The following is a 16,690-nucleotide window of genomic DNA, read 5'->3' on the forward strand; positions in this document are numbered from 1 at the left end:
ATAAAATAAAATAAAATAAAATAAAATAAAATAAAATAAAATAAAATGGAGAGAAAAAGAGAAAAACAGCCAATGTGGCCTTCTGGGTTCCTCTAGTACACATAGGGACATGTACACACACAGACATACATGCCACAAGCACACACAAAACATACAGCACACACAGAAAGAAGAAAGAAGGGGGTTGAGGAAGAGAAAGGAAGAATAAAAACAATGGCCACCCTAAAACTCGAACAAAGATTTAAGACAATGTTATCCTAATAACTGAACATTGAAAACAACCCCAAACACACAATATTCGTAGTATTTATTACATACTACAGAATGGGTGGATCTAAAGACACTAGATTATGAAAAAGAAGCCAGTCACAGAATATCACAGATCCTATGAGTCTACTCATATTGTTACCAGATTTGGGGTCACAGCCTGTGCTCCAGCAAGCCGGTTTCAATCACCCATCTTCCGTAAATCCAATTAAAACAGCCACTGTGCCAGTGAAAACCAAAAGAAAGAAATTCATTCAATTGAGTTCACATTGGTAAAAGAAACAAGGATATCCAGTAATGCACCCCAAGTCCTTCACTGGTGTTCTGAAGCTCAAACCTAAGTAGAGGGCTAGGGCTGGGTACATCTAGGCAGTCTGGGTCAGAGTGTAGTCCTTCCCAGTCAATGACCCTTCTTTGTTTTGGTTCCACTCTCCTGTAAGATACTCTGACAAGTGTAACCCTCTTCGCAGAGAAAGAAGATTCCCCTCTGGCTCTAGGCTTTTCTCTCTCTTCCCAGCAAGAGATTCCTGGAGGATTCCAGTTTCTAAGGCCCATTGGTCAAAAGTCTGATAGCCAAAGTAAAGGACACAAGTGTCAGTTTAGATTTTGAGATGTCCAGAATGGACAAATCTGTAGAGACAGAAATGGGAAATGACTGCTAATGAGTACAAAAACTTTAATAGGTAATTGAATGCTTTAAGCCTGTAGCTATTGCTGTAAATATAAAAATATTTAAGGTATTTAGTTTCATACTTCACATAAAATTTATGTTGTATGGATTATATAAGTTGCATTATAACTATACACAAGTAAAGCTATTTTTAAGCGGGAATTCAGAATGAGAACACACAAATAAAAAGTCAGAAGTAATATTCAATGACAGGGGTTTTCCACAGCTATTGAAGTACATAAATCAGCTCAAGAATCATGTGGGTCTCCAAGAGAAAAAGAAAACTAAACCCAACTCTGATGTAATACAATATAGCTTCACAACATAGGAGACTAAGGGAAGATCATAGGAGTAAACAAACAAACAAAAACATAGATATAAATACAGACATCGGAGATAGGTAGGTAGATGTTAGGTAGATGGATAGATGATAGATAGATAGATAGATAGATAGATAGATAGATAGATAGATAGATACATAGATAGATACATAGATAGATAGATAGATAGATAGATAATCAGCCACCTGCCCCTGATAAAGGCAGCTACAAAGCCATTATTAGTGAAAAGTTCTAGCGTATAGGAGAACTGGGGATAAGCTGGACAAAGGACATGCTGAGAGTGAACTTGCCCTGCAGAAAGCAGCTGGAGCTAGGACATTCTGAGCCCAGCATGGAGCACCACTCAGATGTTCTCCCCCAGGATCATGCCTGAGCTCTGCCAGTGCCAGCCAAGTGGAACATACACTCAAAGAAGAGCCCAAGAATTGCAGAATCCCCCTGAAGTGGCATCTTCACAGCAGGACAGAAGACGTAACTAGAAGGTTGGGTGATGAGGGCACTGGGGCAGCGACCTTGACACAGACCACAGTATGCATGTGGATAGGAGCCAGTAACCTTCACCAGACATGAGCAAGCACTTGCAGGAACAGAACCTTTGGCATTCACAGATACCAGAGGCTTAACCAGTCAGAGGATAACCCATCAATAACCTTGGAGGCAGTGTCCCCATATTCATATTTTCAGTGGCTAAAATATTCAGATGAGAACAGAATCATTTTAAGAATCTGTGGACTATTATTCGGACATGACGGATTGCCCCTTTGTGTGATCATGAGTCATCTGGTGAATTCCTAAAGAGAGTCACGTGTCTTCCTAAGAAGAATGGGAGAGATCCTCAAATGCTTCCTTGAAAGCAGCTTTCTTCTCTCCTAGCTGTGCACGTATATAACTAAGACAAAGAGAACAAACTCCCCTCCCCACTCCTTCCCGAATGTTTCCGATTCTTAGTACATGTTAGTGGTACAGGAGATGCAAGCTCCTGTCCTCATCGGGTCGTGAATTAAAAAGGAAAATAACAGAATTTCTGAAAGCATCGGCGCACGATGGATGTACTTATCACACTCTCACATAAGGCCTTTTGCCCAGCTGTTCTGCCATTTAATGCCAGCCTGCATGGTTGCTGGCACTCGTTGTGTCAAACGAATGTTAGGAGGGAGTTAGACTATACAGTCCCCTTCTGCTCTCAAGTGGCTTCAGAAGGCTCACACAGAGAACAAACACTCTGAAAAGGATGGATACAAGTGAAACTCATTTCTGTTTGCAAGAGGAAAATTTATTAGGTTTGGAGGAACTGCAAGAAAAGGTAGAGGAAGCAGAGAGAACCACGAAACACCTTGTGTGGCCCCGTCACCGATCAGAGCTCTCGGACCACCAGAAAAGAACCGGGTAGTCACGAAGGGGCCCTGACTGAAGGTGGTCCAGTGGGCTGGACTAAGGGACAGACCACCGCACTTGGCCTTTGCTACCCTTCCAGACTGTGATTCCTTGGTGGTGGATATGGGGTCAAAGAGGCTGAGCTGATCTGCTGACGGTCATTCCATGTCTTCATACAGTCCTCCTGCTGGCCGTGGGGGCATTTAGCAGGGTCCACATCTGGAGCGTGTAACACAAGGATTTGTGGCACAGGGTCCGATGGGCTTGCCACAGGCGTTGGTGGTGGCGCAGGGGTTGCAGGGAAGCCTGGAACACAGGATCATGAGAGTCAGCATGAGAAAGTAAGTTTTTAGGAAGCAGAGTCGGCTAAGAGCAAGGAGCCCGTCCCCTTATTTTTAGAGAGCAAGCCTTGTTCAGATCACTCCCCCTGCAGAGTTCGGGGTAGTACACAAAGGCTCGAGATGGAGTCCAGCCTTCTGTACAGCCCTGGGGACACAAGCGAATCACTTCGACCTCTAAGTGGCTGCCTCCAGCCCAGAGGAAGGGACTGGCGACATCCACCATGTGGATATAAACTTTGCAAGAGAATTGTCCTTCTAAATATCCTGCCTGAGCTTCCCCTTAGTCAGTTCTATTCATTCTTAAGTCATCTTCTTTGGAGATGCTTGAATGCACTAGAAGATGGCTATATTGACTAGAATCCCTTCTCTCAAATGATTCCAATAAAAATCATAGAAACAGTGAACCTAAAGTTTCGGTTTAATCAAACCAAAACGTTTCTCTGTTTCCTTTCCAAGTCGGAATCCATCTATAAAGATATAAAAGTTTTTCACCGAGAAGCCAAAGAAACCCGAGATATTTTCAGGATAGGAAATATCTTTAGCCCAAGTAATGCTGACAACAGGTACTTTACACTCTTCTCTAGAGATATGCTGATAGCCAAACTTCATCTGCCAAGTCCCTGGGCGATTCTCAAGGTGCTCTGTGTGTGCCTCACCAGTGGCAGACACACCCCCAGCAACTCACTTGCAGTCCTCGCCCTCCAGCAGGCTCCTGTACGTGTTGATCTCGCACTCCAGACGAGCCCGGATGTCCAGCAGCACCTGGAACTCCTGGTTCTGCCGTTCCAGGTCAGCACGGATCTCCCCAAGCTGGGACTCCACGTTGGTGATCATGTATTGCACCTGGGCCAGCTGGGAGCTGTAGCGAGCCTCGCTCTCAGTCAGAGTGTTCTCCAGGCTGTTTCTCTGGGGGGAGAAGGAAAAGGCTGTCACAGGGCTGTGCCCTCTAAAGGCTCCTGTGTGGCCTTCCAAAGAAGCCACAAGCTCCAAGAGCTTAGCAGAGGGAGGATCCCCAAGGATGCCCCAGGGCTCTGCCCCCAGACTCCACACTGCTCAGCACCAGGTCTGGCCAGCACCCACCATGTTGTGCTGGGCCTGCAGCTCGATCTCCAGGGCGTTGACCGTGCGTCTCAGCTCGATGATCTCTGCCTGGCAGGACTGCAGCTGCTCAGAGCTGGATACCACCTGCTTGTTCAGCTCCTCAGTCTGCAGTGGGCAAAGGGAGGGACAGGATCAGACCCTGCCTCAGGGCCCGAGGGGACTCCGTTCCTGAGTGACCACGGGCTCGATGCCCACCTGTGTGGTGAACCATTCCTCCACTTCCCGGCGGTTGGTTTCCACCAGGGCCTCGTACTGACACCTGGTCTCGTTGAGCACGCGGTTCAGGTCCACGGTGGGAGCAGCGTCCACCTCTATGTTGAGGCGGTCTCCAAGCTGGCAGCGCAGGGTGTTGACTTCCTGGTGGGGGAAAAGGCAAAGGATGGATCACAGAACCAAGGAGACTTTTGTACTTTAAGAAGTGCATACAGAATACAGTTTTTTTTTAAAGGTGAGTGTGAAAGGCTTTAAGAGGATGACTGTCTATAAGAGGCACATTTATCATAAACACTATGTAGTGGAAAGGAAATTTAGTGGAAATATTATGAGAGTATCAAGAAATGTGGTGAGAGAAACGTTGCATTGCAGTGAGAAATCCTGAGCCCAACTGATGTAAATCACCTCTGGGGACTGTCTGAGTCTCTTCCCTCTGTATGGAGATTCTTGGATGAACTGCTAGTATATCTCGGGACTCTGTCATTTCCTTTAGATTGTGTATTTGTTGTGGGATGAGCCTGGTGTGGCAAATGATTTATAATTGTTGCTGCTTAAGTATGAATGAACCCAATTGAACGCTGCCAATAGTTCTGTATCTCGCAATGTCATTCCCTGCCTGTTAGAGCTTGTTTTCCCCTTGGGTAAGCATCTAATCTTTGAGACACATAGCCGAAATTGCATTCAACCATGAGATCTGAACCAACCAATATTTAAGTTTCTTCCTTCCTCTCATTTTTTCCATTCACTCATCTACCCACCTACCCATCCAACGACTAACTCGGAAGCCATTTACCTAGATGTGGCAAAGGACAAAAGCGCTCTCTCTTTCCTGATCATTGATTGGGTAACTACTCAGAAAATCACAGACTTCATGCAAGTCTTGGGCCACACACCTGGTCCCATGTGGACACAGATCGGCTGACTACACTTCTTCCTGTAGAAGAGCTCAACCTAAGGCCTCATCATCCAATCATCTTTCAGCTCTCCTTTGAGCAACTAGCAAAAATGTTGTGTTGACCTAGCACACCAAGACCTACCTTCCCCTGCTCAGGAGTTGTGGGACCCTCAGTATTGAGATGCTGTGGCTGGGACTCTCTTACCTCCTCATGGTTCTTCTTGAGACACAGCAGCTCTTCCTTCAGGGACTCCACCTGAGCCTCCAGATCGGACTTGCAGAGGGTCAGCTCGTCCAGGATCCGGCGCAGGCCGTTGATGTCAGCCTCCACCAGCTGCCGCAGGGACAGCTCCGTCTGATACCTGCGCACACAGTCAAGTCAGAAGACATCAAAGAGGAAGAAGAGTGTCTGTTTGGATAATCTAAGTCAACCTCATCCTACTTTGACGCAGTTCCATTTTAAACCCCTCCATTCTGAAGGGGAAGCATCACTGCGGTGAGTGAGTTGACAGAAAAGGCACTGTGTGTGATTTCACCATTCCCTGCATTTGTCCTAAGAATCCATTCCCAAGTTGCTATCAAGGAAGCACAGGTCTTTGTCTCCTTGAGTTGCTACAAAATTCCTAATTCTACTACAACCTATCTCCCTTCCTTTCCAACTACCCTGGGAGTCATAAAATTCAAAGTCACTCAGATCCAGCCTTGCCATGAAATGGCTGGAGATGGATTCTTTGCTCTCCCCGAGCCTTGCTTGTAAAAGGAAGACAAAAATAACACTTCACTGTGTTGGGCTGAAGATGAAGAAATGATTCGAGTGAAATCCCATTATAAACTCTAAGATCCCTTTAAAGATTCAAAAGATTATTATGATTACAATCATACCAGAATATACTGATTAATTCACTGGAAAATGGCTTTTGCCTCATTATGGCTTAATAACACCTTTGAGATGCATTGATAATGACTATACTGTGAGACCAATATAAAATTTACTTTTAAAGTCAGACTGCTGAGTTAAAAAAGGATAAAGAATGGGTGATCTCTTAAATTTCTTCAAACTAAACTTAAAACATAGACTGTCAGCTCTCGGAGAAGAGACTGGGTTTTACTCTAACTCTAACCCAAGTCACAACAGCCCTTGGAAGCTGCTTCCAGCACATTCTCAGAACAAGGAGCCATCACTTTGCAGCTCAACCTCTCACCAGGCTGTTCTGGACATTACGCATGTCTTACTTGGTCCTGAAGTCGTCGGCTGCCAGCTTGGCATTGTCAATCTTCACCGCCAGCCTGGCGTTCTCAGACTTGCCGCAGAGAATCTGCATTGGATTGATTGTGACATGAGTTACATTATTTCTTGCCAGTTGCTCTGTGTTCTTCCGGATCTTCACTTCGGATATGCAAGATTCTCTTTCTGGGCATTTCACCCCTGACCCCAACCCTAGCAATCCACCTAATGCTCACCAACTGTGAGGAAGTAAAGAACGACACTCAAGTCGTATCGCTCCTTTCTAGCATTCACTTTGTCGGGACTATAGAACAGCAGAGAGACAATTCCCTCCAAGAACCGAGGTGCGCATAGTCAGACATAAACTCCTATTTCGGGGGGGGGGGTGCTGGAAGATAGTTCAATTGTTAAAATGTTTGCTTTGCAAAAAGGGGGCTTGAGTTCAATGCCCAGATCTAAAGTTTTTAAAATTCATGACATAGTAATTACAATCCCAGCAGCTAAGGAGGCAGAGACAGACAGGGCCCTGTGGCTTGCTGCCTAGCCTACTTGACAAGTTCAAGGCCAGTAGGTGTCTCTGTTACAGAAAAAAAAAAAAATGGTGAATGGCACTTAGGAATGACAGCAGGTTGTCCGCTGACTTATACACACACATACACACACACAAACACACACACACACATGTCACCTGCCCACACATACACATTATTACTGCTCTTTTGAGGATCCTTCCAAGTGCCACCTCTATGTGGATTCTGCTTCTGTTTTCATGACCCTGTATGCCATTTCCCTACATACCTTACCAAAGCTGCCTCTTACTGTGGTCGCTACAACTTTGAAAGGCTTAAACTATCTGAGGACTCACATAGAATTTTTTTTTTAGCTCAGAGAACTAATCCAGCTGCACAGTATGTTTTTTAAATGTCATAGTTTGTCTGAAAACAAGAAAAACACATCATAACAAACTTTTTTTAAAAAATGAGCTATTCTGTATTGGTTTATGTGTTCTTCGTTGATTTCTGGCTCATGAATTTCTGTCAGCAGAAACAAGGGCCAGGCTAGTGGAAGAATACAGCAGTGGGAGAGCTGGGTCCCTTGGATCTCTGGGTATTGGGCAACCAAAAAGCACATTGGGTAATTCTAAGGATAACGGCTCTGGCTAGTACCCTTGCCGCTGTTACGTCTTTGATGCAAGAATAGTGAGGGCTCTCCTCCAGCGCTCCTGCCTTTTGATTCTTTGCTAGTTCCCTCTAGACCAGAAAGTTCTATTTGAGGAAGGGGTGGGAAAGGTGATGGCTTTGCTACGGAATTAGACTTTGCTCAACTACAGTTCAGAGGAGGAGGCTCTCACCACATCCTCTCTGCTCCGCGGTCCAGCTGCTGGGAGGACCTTGGAGGACCTGACAGCTAGAGATAAGAAAAGGAATCCTACTCCAGGTGGGGGAGGGTCCCAAGCAGTTCAGACATGCCTGCTCTTTCCCTCTCTTACTCCCAACACCCACCCTGGCCTTTGTAAAGAAATACTGTGATTTTTGTTGTGAGATTTAAAAAAAAACAAAAACAAAAACAAATGAGCTGTTCTGGTTTGAGGTAAGAAGCATGTTAGGAACGTCTGACTAATTTGGCACTAATGCCGGATCTGCATGCTTCCATTATGGTGATTCCAAAATGGATTTTCAAAGGCTTCCCACTTTAGGTCAGTGTATTCTACATCACTTGCAGCATTAGCCGTAAACACCCTCAACTCCATTCAGACTTTAGTGTGTCCGATGTGAATAAACATTTCATTCAACTGGCACGAGGGTACCCATCCCCTCACCTTCTGCTGCAGCTCCTCGATGGTCCTGAAGTAAGACTGGTAGGCAGGGCACACCAGGGGGTCCTGCTGCTGGTTCCTCTGCTGGATCTGGCTTTCCAGCTCTGCATTCTCTCTCTCCAGCTGCCTCACCTTCTCTATATAGGAGGCCAGGCGGTCATTGAGAAACTGCATGGTCTCCTTCTCATTGCCATTGAAGGAGCCCTCGCAGAACCAATTGCAGTTGCCCACGTTGGCGGGGATGTTGCAGGCCCCTGGCAGGGTGCAGCCGTGGCAGCTGGGAGGCACGCAGGGCCGGGAGGAGCAGCTGGTGCGGCAGCTCATGGCGGGCAGGCAGCAGTTGTATGACATGGTGCTGGAGGGAGCAGAGCTGTGAGGGTCAGCTTCTAACCTGAAGTTCTGTCTCTGGTACAAGGCCTGGCCCTCTCCGGAGCTTTATATCCTGTCAGTGGTGGGTGTGGTGACCACGTGAAACATCACCCCCCTTTTGCTCTCAGTACCAATTTTCCATTTGTTATTTGGCCACCTCGCATGAGTCCTTTAGCTTATAAAATGTTTTACTTTGGCTTCCTGCTATGTCAGGACTCTTTACCAATCATGCTGCTTAGTTCAGAAAGAGTGTCATGGTTTGGCTTCAAAGTAACCAATTTTGCCAACAGCAGCACTTGTTTACTGGGAGTTAAGTTCCGGTGGCTTCTGACACCCCCACCTCCCTACCCCCACTTCTGAACGATTTCTCCTAAGCCTTGGAAAGGCTTGTGACTTCTTCAGCTTAAGCCCAGTAAGGAGTCCGTGAGGAAAACCATCTAGCTGTCTCTTTGGAAACTGAACTGGTTGGTAGCAAATCCCAAAAGTTAACATCAAAAAATGCAACCCAGCTCAGTGCTGCTAGACTCTCCAAGTGGGTGGAGACAATGTTAGCCTCTTCCTATGGGGACTCTTACAGGCTCCATTTGTGCCATTGTGTGTGCATAGACATTTTGAGGGTAGCTATAGCCCACAGCCTACTACAGTACTCGCCTGCATACAGTGTGGCTGTAATTGGCCCCTGTTCCCTTAGGTGCCGACTTCACCCCAGAGTGAGCTAGGTACCTCACATGCATTAACTCCTTCACGAACCAGAAAACCCTGTAAGAGTTTTCCCAAGAGCCTACAGGTCCACCATGGCAGAACCAAGATCAAAGGCAGAGTTCCCTAATTCCAGTGGCCGTATTCTCACTATGGCAAGACACACTCTCCCTTTCAATAGCTTTTGTATAAAATGGAATAATGTGGGATAGCCTGAATTCACTTGAACTCAGCCATTGCTTGGAAGTGTTTCTCCCATGCCCCATCCCCTAATCAGAACGGAGCCAAGAGACAAGTCTATTCTTCTAAGAACCCAAGTCACTCCTAGTCTAAGCAAAGTGTACTTAGCAAGACCGCATCCTTTCCACTAGACATAGAAAAGATGTCAATTCGGTACAGAAATACCTGAGCCTAGTCCTCCCAAGGGTGTGATCCCTCAGTGCCAACACATTTGCACATCTAAGGTAATGTCACATGACTGACAGCACGTTTTGGCAAACATATCTTCTGCCTCCATGCTATTCTAGATGGAGCTTTGAACTGCGGAGTTTTTGTGTCTAATCCATCAGTTTCCCAAATACAAAAGGCATTTCTTAAAGTTTTTCTTCTTGGAAACTCTGTGCTAATTCCTATCACATAGTATCAGGTTATTCTTTCTTCAAATGCATGCAGGGAGCCTGTTTTTTCCATTACTCTCATGAAAGACAATTCTACGTATTTTGAGGCTCTATCTATTTGCAGAGCCAGCCAGATGTGATTTGGAACTAAACCTATTGAGTAAAGTAAACATCCATGCTGAGTCATTTCTTTAATGGGTCTGAAACAAGTTGTGACTATAAAACAATAATGTGCATTTTCTTGAGTGATTCTGAAAGTCATTTCCGAGGAAGAGCTAGCTCCAATCATGCTTTTAGACAGAAAGCAAGTTTCAAGTAACCAGGTGGTCTTTTAGGGCTAACCCGGGGTGTTCAGTCTCTGCTCTCCCTCCAGACTCTACATATAAAATGGTTCTACTGTGACATATAGTTTGGGTGTGTTAATTTAGAATCAGTATCAAGCTGATCAAAGTCCAACTGAATGAGCTCACACAACCCAGGAAATCTTCGTGTGTGTGTGTGTGTGTGTGTGTGTGTGTGTGTGTGTGTAAATAATATATGTGTATGTGTGTATATATATATGTCCCATTCTTCTCTCTCTACATCACAAGCCTTAAAAGAGAAAATCCCAGACAATGCTGCCTTTTAAAGAGTAAGAAAGGAAGAGTGTGTTGTAGATTAGAAAATACCTCCACGAAGATTGTATGACTATTGCTATAGCTTTTGGTCAGAGTGGAATAATCCATGAAAAAGATTAGTATATATTCAAAAGTTCTTGGTAGAGCTATAAAAAGACACACATCCCGAGTGGAAATGGCTGTGTTTGCTGCATGATGGCATGGCTATTATACAATGAGTGGCTGAAAGGTCTTCTAGCTGTTAAGAACAGAAAGAAAAAAGTTTTAGTTTGTTTCCTAGAAATTCTTATAAGTGTTTCTTACTTGTTCCATCTACTATATACTGTGTGTTCTCAACTTTATATAAATGATGATATTGTCTCTGGCCAATGACCCTTCAATAAACATGATGAGCAGATGAAATCCTAACAGCCAGAAAGGTTTTATAGTTCCCTGTATCATTGTGTCAGACGCTGTGGCTGAGTCTTCTGGTCTCAAGATGTGAGCCAACAACATTTGAGGTTTTAGGACAGTATTCATTACAGAAGCCAGGGCTATTTCCATGCCAGAGATCACACACAGACTCGGCAGTAGCATTTAACTGGGGAGTGAAGTCAGGGCAGGTCTTTTGCTGGCACCGCCCTCCCTGTCTGTAAGGTCATGGGGAAGCCTTTCTTTCTTTCCCAAAGTCATGTTCATGATGGCCAGAATTTACTGTTTGAAATTCTCATCAGGACATATCATGTGTAAGTTGTGTTCTTTTTGGAAATGTAAAATAATATTATATTGGGCTCCTCACAGGTTTCTTGCACGTTAATGTGTAGAAATGGCAATGAAAGGTGATGAAAGGCACTACTGGGCAAGCAAGAGGATTTCTCATATCCCAAAGGGCTTCATGTCAAGTCAGGGAGTAACATACAAAGTTCACTCGTGCTGTTTTTCACTCTAGAATAGAAGAATGTGAATCAATCCCAAACGAGCCCCCTTTTGTTTTGTTTTGTTTTGGTTTGGTTTTTGAGAAAGGCTTACTCTTTATAGCCTTTGCTTTCCTGAACTTGCTTTTGTAGACCAGGCTGGCCTCGAAATCACAGATATCCACCTGCCTCTTCCTCTGGGATTACAGATGTGTGCCATCATGCCTGGCTTAATACGTTTTTCATTATTATTATTATTATTATTAGTTTATACATTTATTGTTATTGTGTGTCTGTGTGAGTGCAGACACCTATGTTGTATAAAGGTCAGACAACAACTTTCAGTATCCATTTCACTCCTGCTACCTCTGCTTGAATTCTAGAGATCAAACTCACATCATCAGGCTTTCACAGCAACCACTTAACCAGCTGAACATCTCATCAGCCCCAACAATGTCCTTATTCTACCCAGGTTGGCTGTATTAAAGAAACAGGCAGAGATGGGATTAAAATCTGACAGGTAAAGTGCTCTACAGGTCAAGGGAAAGAACAAACGATAACACGGTTTTCTGTTTTGTTTTAAGCACAGAACGTAAAGAAGCTTTGCACTCAGTGTGACCGTGTGGGAAACTTATGCGTTACATTCCCTGTTGAACTGATAATCTGGGGTGAACTCATATAAAACTCATGCTATATGATATTCATAACACTGAAATAAAATTTGACAGCACATGTTTGGACAGATGAGTGTGTGGTTCATGAGGATGCGGCTTCTTCCCCGGCATCCTACAAACAGTGTCTCTTCACCACCGCCAGGGAACTCCCTATTTTCATATCCAATCTGATTCTCCTCTCCCTTGATCTGGTGACCACCCCCCTCTGTGAAACTCTTCACTTCTTTTTCCACCTCAGGTGCTCCTCCATTTTCCTAGCCAATTGCTGTACTCAGGTGTCTCCGGAAACCTGGAAAAACAAGCTATGAAGCTCATGTTGGGAGAGCTGAAGCACACCCTATCAGCACTGTCATTTCTATGAGTGGTCCACAAAGCTCTTTTATACGCTACCAGCTTCCATTCAGTGGTCCTGACGCCTACAGCTCTAGCTTCCGCCCTTATTCAAACAACTCTCTAAAAGATCCAGCCATTCTTTTGAAACTCTTTTGTATCACCATGGCCTCTGGAGAGTTGGCTCAGCACACTTGTTGCTCTTGTAGAGGACCAGGATATTTTTTTTACCAGCATGCATATGGCAACTCATAATTATCCATAGCTGTAATTCCGTGGGACCCAACGTCCTCTCCTGACCTCCATGGACACCAGATACATACATATTGCCCGTATATACATGTAGGCTAAACATTCATAAACATAAAATATAATAAATAAATCAGTTTTTAATAGAGAAAGCAACTTTAGACCCAAAGTAGGTGTTTGTGATGAGTTTGTAATTTTATGTGTCAACTTAACTTGGATAAGGGGTGCCAGGTAGCTAATTAAAGCTGCTCCTGCATGGATTTATAGAGTGTTTCTGGGGGAAAAATTATATTGAAGATTATTTTTACCAATGTAGATGGCCATCATCTAAGCCACTGAGAGTGCAAAGGACGAAAATAGTATGTAAGGATTTCAAGTTCACTCTTCTTTCTTTTTTTTTTTCACTCTTCTTTCTTAAACTATGATACTAGTCTAATCATGATCTCAGACATTTATACCTTCAAACCTTAACTAGGACCTACTCAATTGGCTGTCTTGGTTCTTGGGCCTTTGGGCTTGGAATCGAGCTGTACAATTGCCTTTCCTGAGCTATCAACTTGAAGATCACAGAATTTCTCAATCTCCATAATGATATCAGTGAGCCAATCCTGCATAATAATTTTCTATACATCTATCTTTGTCTTAAATAGAAGATAAATACATACATAGGTAGATGGACAGACTGATGACAGAAAAATGATAGATGTCCTAGTGACTGGATTTCTGTAGAGAGCCTGTTGGTTGATTTCTCTAGAGAACCCTGACTAATATAATGTTAGTATAATTTAATTATAGTATAATTATATTGGTTAGCATAACCAGTATAATTTCTTGCTATCTGTTTTTCATTTTTCCTCATCTCCAATCAGTTTCCAAATGCTAGAGGACCCCTTCAAACAATCATCCTCTCCCCAAGCCACCCATCACAGTTTGTGGTTTCTCTCGGCAGCCTCTTAAAGAGCCTTCCTTCCATTCTGCCCACCTCTACAGGCTTCCAGGTTCCATTACAAGCCAGCTGTCCACAGCTGCCAGACAGATCAGTCCAACAGCTCTCCTTGCAAGAAAATCTCATAGGTAACCACTCAAAGCCATGTAGATACAGTCTACCAAACTCTCATACAGTCTCGGTCTACTAAATTTCTTCCATGTTCTGTTAGAAAGCAGACTCTCATAAATACTGCTCTCAATTCCTCACTTCCTTACCCAACAAATGTAATGCCTAGAAGAACTTTCCCTCTTCTTGAACCACACACTCACCTGTCCAAACACGTGCTGTCAAATTTTATTTCAGTGTTATGTTAATATCACATAGCATGAGTTGACTGAAGTCAGAGCGATGGGAGGTACATGAAGTTCTGATAGCCTTATCATGAATCCTCGTTAATGTTACTCTCCCTCATTCGTTCCATTCACAGTATCCCTTGGTTTGCCCTCTGATTTAACCAGAAGATGACTCTACTGCAGACGAAGTGCCCACAGTCAACAAGACAGGCAGACAAATTGTATATGAAAGAAACGTGTTTTCAAAGCGCTGATCAAGTGCTATATTGTTCTCCAAGTCCCTTCTTACCATTCTCTCGCACTTCTAAAATGTATAATTTGTTCATTTCTATCTCCCTTGAGCCTTCTTGCTGTTTGTCAGTGATGACTGTCTCTTTGTCTTACTCACTCTGGGCTGTAAATATTCCTATGAGCCAGGAAAGGAGTTCATTTATTAGTGTTCCTTTTTTTCTGACATAGTATTTGGCATACAACAATAGATAATTGATTGTACTTATGTCAGTCAGAGAGCATTAACTGACTACTTAATAACTGTGATTATGGTTTATAGACTTAACAGCTTTAAAAATTCAAAGATGAGGCAAGTGGGTGGGGACATGAGAATTGTTGTTTATTGAGAAAGAGAGTGAACACTGGCCTTTCTTAAAATTATAGGCCATAGGATGCAAAGAGTTCATGCTGAGTGTAGTGATGCAGGCCTGTAGGCCGGTACTGGGGAGGCAAACGTAGGCAGATCTCTTAAATTTAAGGCCCGCATGATCCACATATCAAGTTCCAGTTCAGCCAGGGCTATGTAGTGAAACCCTGACTATAAAAAGAGAAAGTCTGTGAAATAAAGGTATTTCACTTTTAAAGTTAGATACACAAATTAAATAATCATAGTGGTATCTGTTTATACAGCTCGTTATTTGACCTTCTTTTATGTATACAAATTACCTGTTTATTACTACTGTATCAATGTAACAGCTATTGGTATGACTCAGTATTTATACTACCAAAATATGTATATGCTATTATTGACTATTTTGTATGTCTAGCCCATGAAGTATATGACACTTTTATGTGTTTCCCAAGTAAATCCCTTTAAAAATGTAAACTTAAAAAAAAAATTATTGGGCCTAGAGAGATGGTTCTGCATTTAGGAGCACGTAATGCATTTACAGAGGACCTGGGTTCTGTCTCAGCAGCCACGTAGCAGCCAACAACTGTCTGTAACTTCAGTTACAGGGGATATGATACCCTCATCTGGCTTCCATAGGCGTCAGCAGACATACATACAGTACAAAGACATAGATGTAGGCCAAATACTTATACATTTATAATAAAAGTAAATTTTTAAAATTTGTAGATTTGAGAAAGGTTTAGAGAACAAAATTGTCTTGAAGAGAGGAAAACTAAAAAATAGAAAGTTGACTGTATTTAAAAGACAATGTCTTAGGACAATGTCAAATATAAATATAATGGATAACAATATTATATATTGGTTTATTTAATTACACACTGACATAAGTGGAAGATTTGAGCAATGAATGAAGTGGTGATTTTGCTGTTGTTGTTTTTATTTGGGGAGGTGATTTATTAATGTAATTCCTCTAGCAAATTTTTACTTACATCTTTCAGATACATATTCTTATGAAATTGAAATCTTCTCATTTAACTTTGGGCAAATGAACACAGACTTGAAATCTGAAGAAAAGAGCAATTCATTAGGCATAACAAGTAGGTGGCAAGATGAAGCTGCTCACCAAAGTCTTGGCAGTTAGGTGTGACTGGGTGGACAGATGTGGAGGGAAACCAACTTGTGAAAACGTGAACTTGCTCCAACCATGGGAATAGCAAACAGCAAGCAGCTTCCATGGAAAGGATGTTGAAAGCAATTACCCTTCAGAGGGAGCTTCATCAGAGAAACAGACTTCCCTCTAAAGTCTGGAGAAAGGCTTCAAGGGCTTCGTCAAGAGAGGTAGCTTAAAGGAAAAGAGGACAAGAGAGACCTACCATGGACAACATGCGGGAGGGAATCTGAAGAAAAAGGTTGGGTTTTTTTTGTTTGTTTGTTTGTTTGTTTTAAGAAAACAAAAAGAATAAATGGGTTAATAATTTTTTAGGAGAGATAGTGGACAGTTCTGCCTGAGAGACCAAAAGATTAAGAATCAGCAGCTATTAAAGTTTAAGGCCTGAACTAAGACTACCTGGGTGGAGAAGTCCAGGAATGCCCAGAGGAGAAGAACCACCTTACTGCATTCTTTCCCCACCCACTAGAGATACAGTTGCTAGGAAACTGGCCCATCCCCCTAGGGAGGGACACCAGATCATTAATGGTCTGGGGACCTTCCTACAGCCAATCAATTAAAAATGTAGCATTTTGACCAATAGATGCTTGCCAGGCAGGAATCACCCCTGCCTTGGGCATGCTGGGAGGGACGAGAATCTTTAAATCACCCAACTAACCTGAGCACAGTGCGCTCGGTCACAGCTTCAGTGGTGAGGGGTGTGGGCCCAAGCTGCAGCTTGTAGTGATTTATAATAAAAAGAACCTCATGTATTTACAGCGGAGTCTAGTTATTCCTGGTCTTTTGGGGTTCGTGAACTGGGCAGAACATGCCCTCTAAGTGACTTAATGTATACAGCTCTTGGCATGTATGGGGCCAGGTTCAGGAAGGGGCCTAAACATATCCTGAGCTGCCAAATAGAGGTGCTAGAGGGCCACAGCTCTGAGTG

The 16,690-nt window shown here is 43.4% G+C and overlaps 1 protein-coding gene across 1 annotated transcript in view; it reads right to left on the minus strand.

The window, feature by feature from the left end:
- The window catches only part of LOC129686235 (keratin, type I cuticular Ha3-I), a 21,668-nt gene extending 13,074 nt beyond the window's left edge, over positions 1-8,594 (minus strand). Inside the window, exons 1-5 of the mRNA XM_055620050.1 lie at positions 8,247-8,594; positions 6,436-6,518; positions 5,408-5,564; positions 4,290-4,451; positions 4,074-4,199 (exon numbers count right to left, since the gene is read on the minus strand). Coding sequence (XP_055476025.1) covers positions 4,074-4,199; positions 4,290-4,451; positions 5,408-5,564; positions 6,436-6,518; positions 8,247-8,594 — 876 coding nt within the window. The remainder of the gene's footprint in view (positions 1-4,073; positions 4,200-4,289; positions 4,452-5,407; positions 5,565-6,435; positions 6,519-8,246) is intronic.
- Between the last annotated feature and the right edge of the window lie 8,096 nt (positions 8,595-16,690).

The sequence above is a fragment of the Psammomys obesus genome, unplaced genomic scaffold (genome assembly GCF_907164565.1).
Source record: "Psammomys obesus unplaced genomic scaffold, mPsaObe1.curated_primary_1811, whole genome shotgun sequence".
In the NCBI taxonomy this organism is placed as follows: domain Eukaryota; kingdom Metazoa; phylum Chordata; class Mammalia; order Rodentia; family Muridae; genus Psammomys; species Psammomys obesus.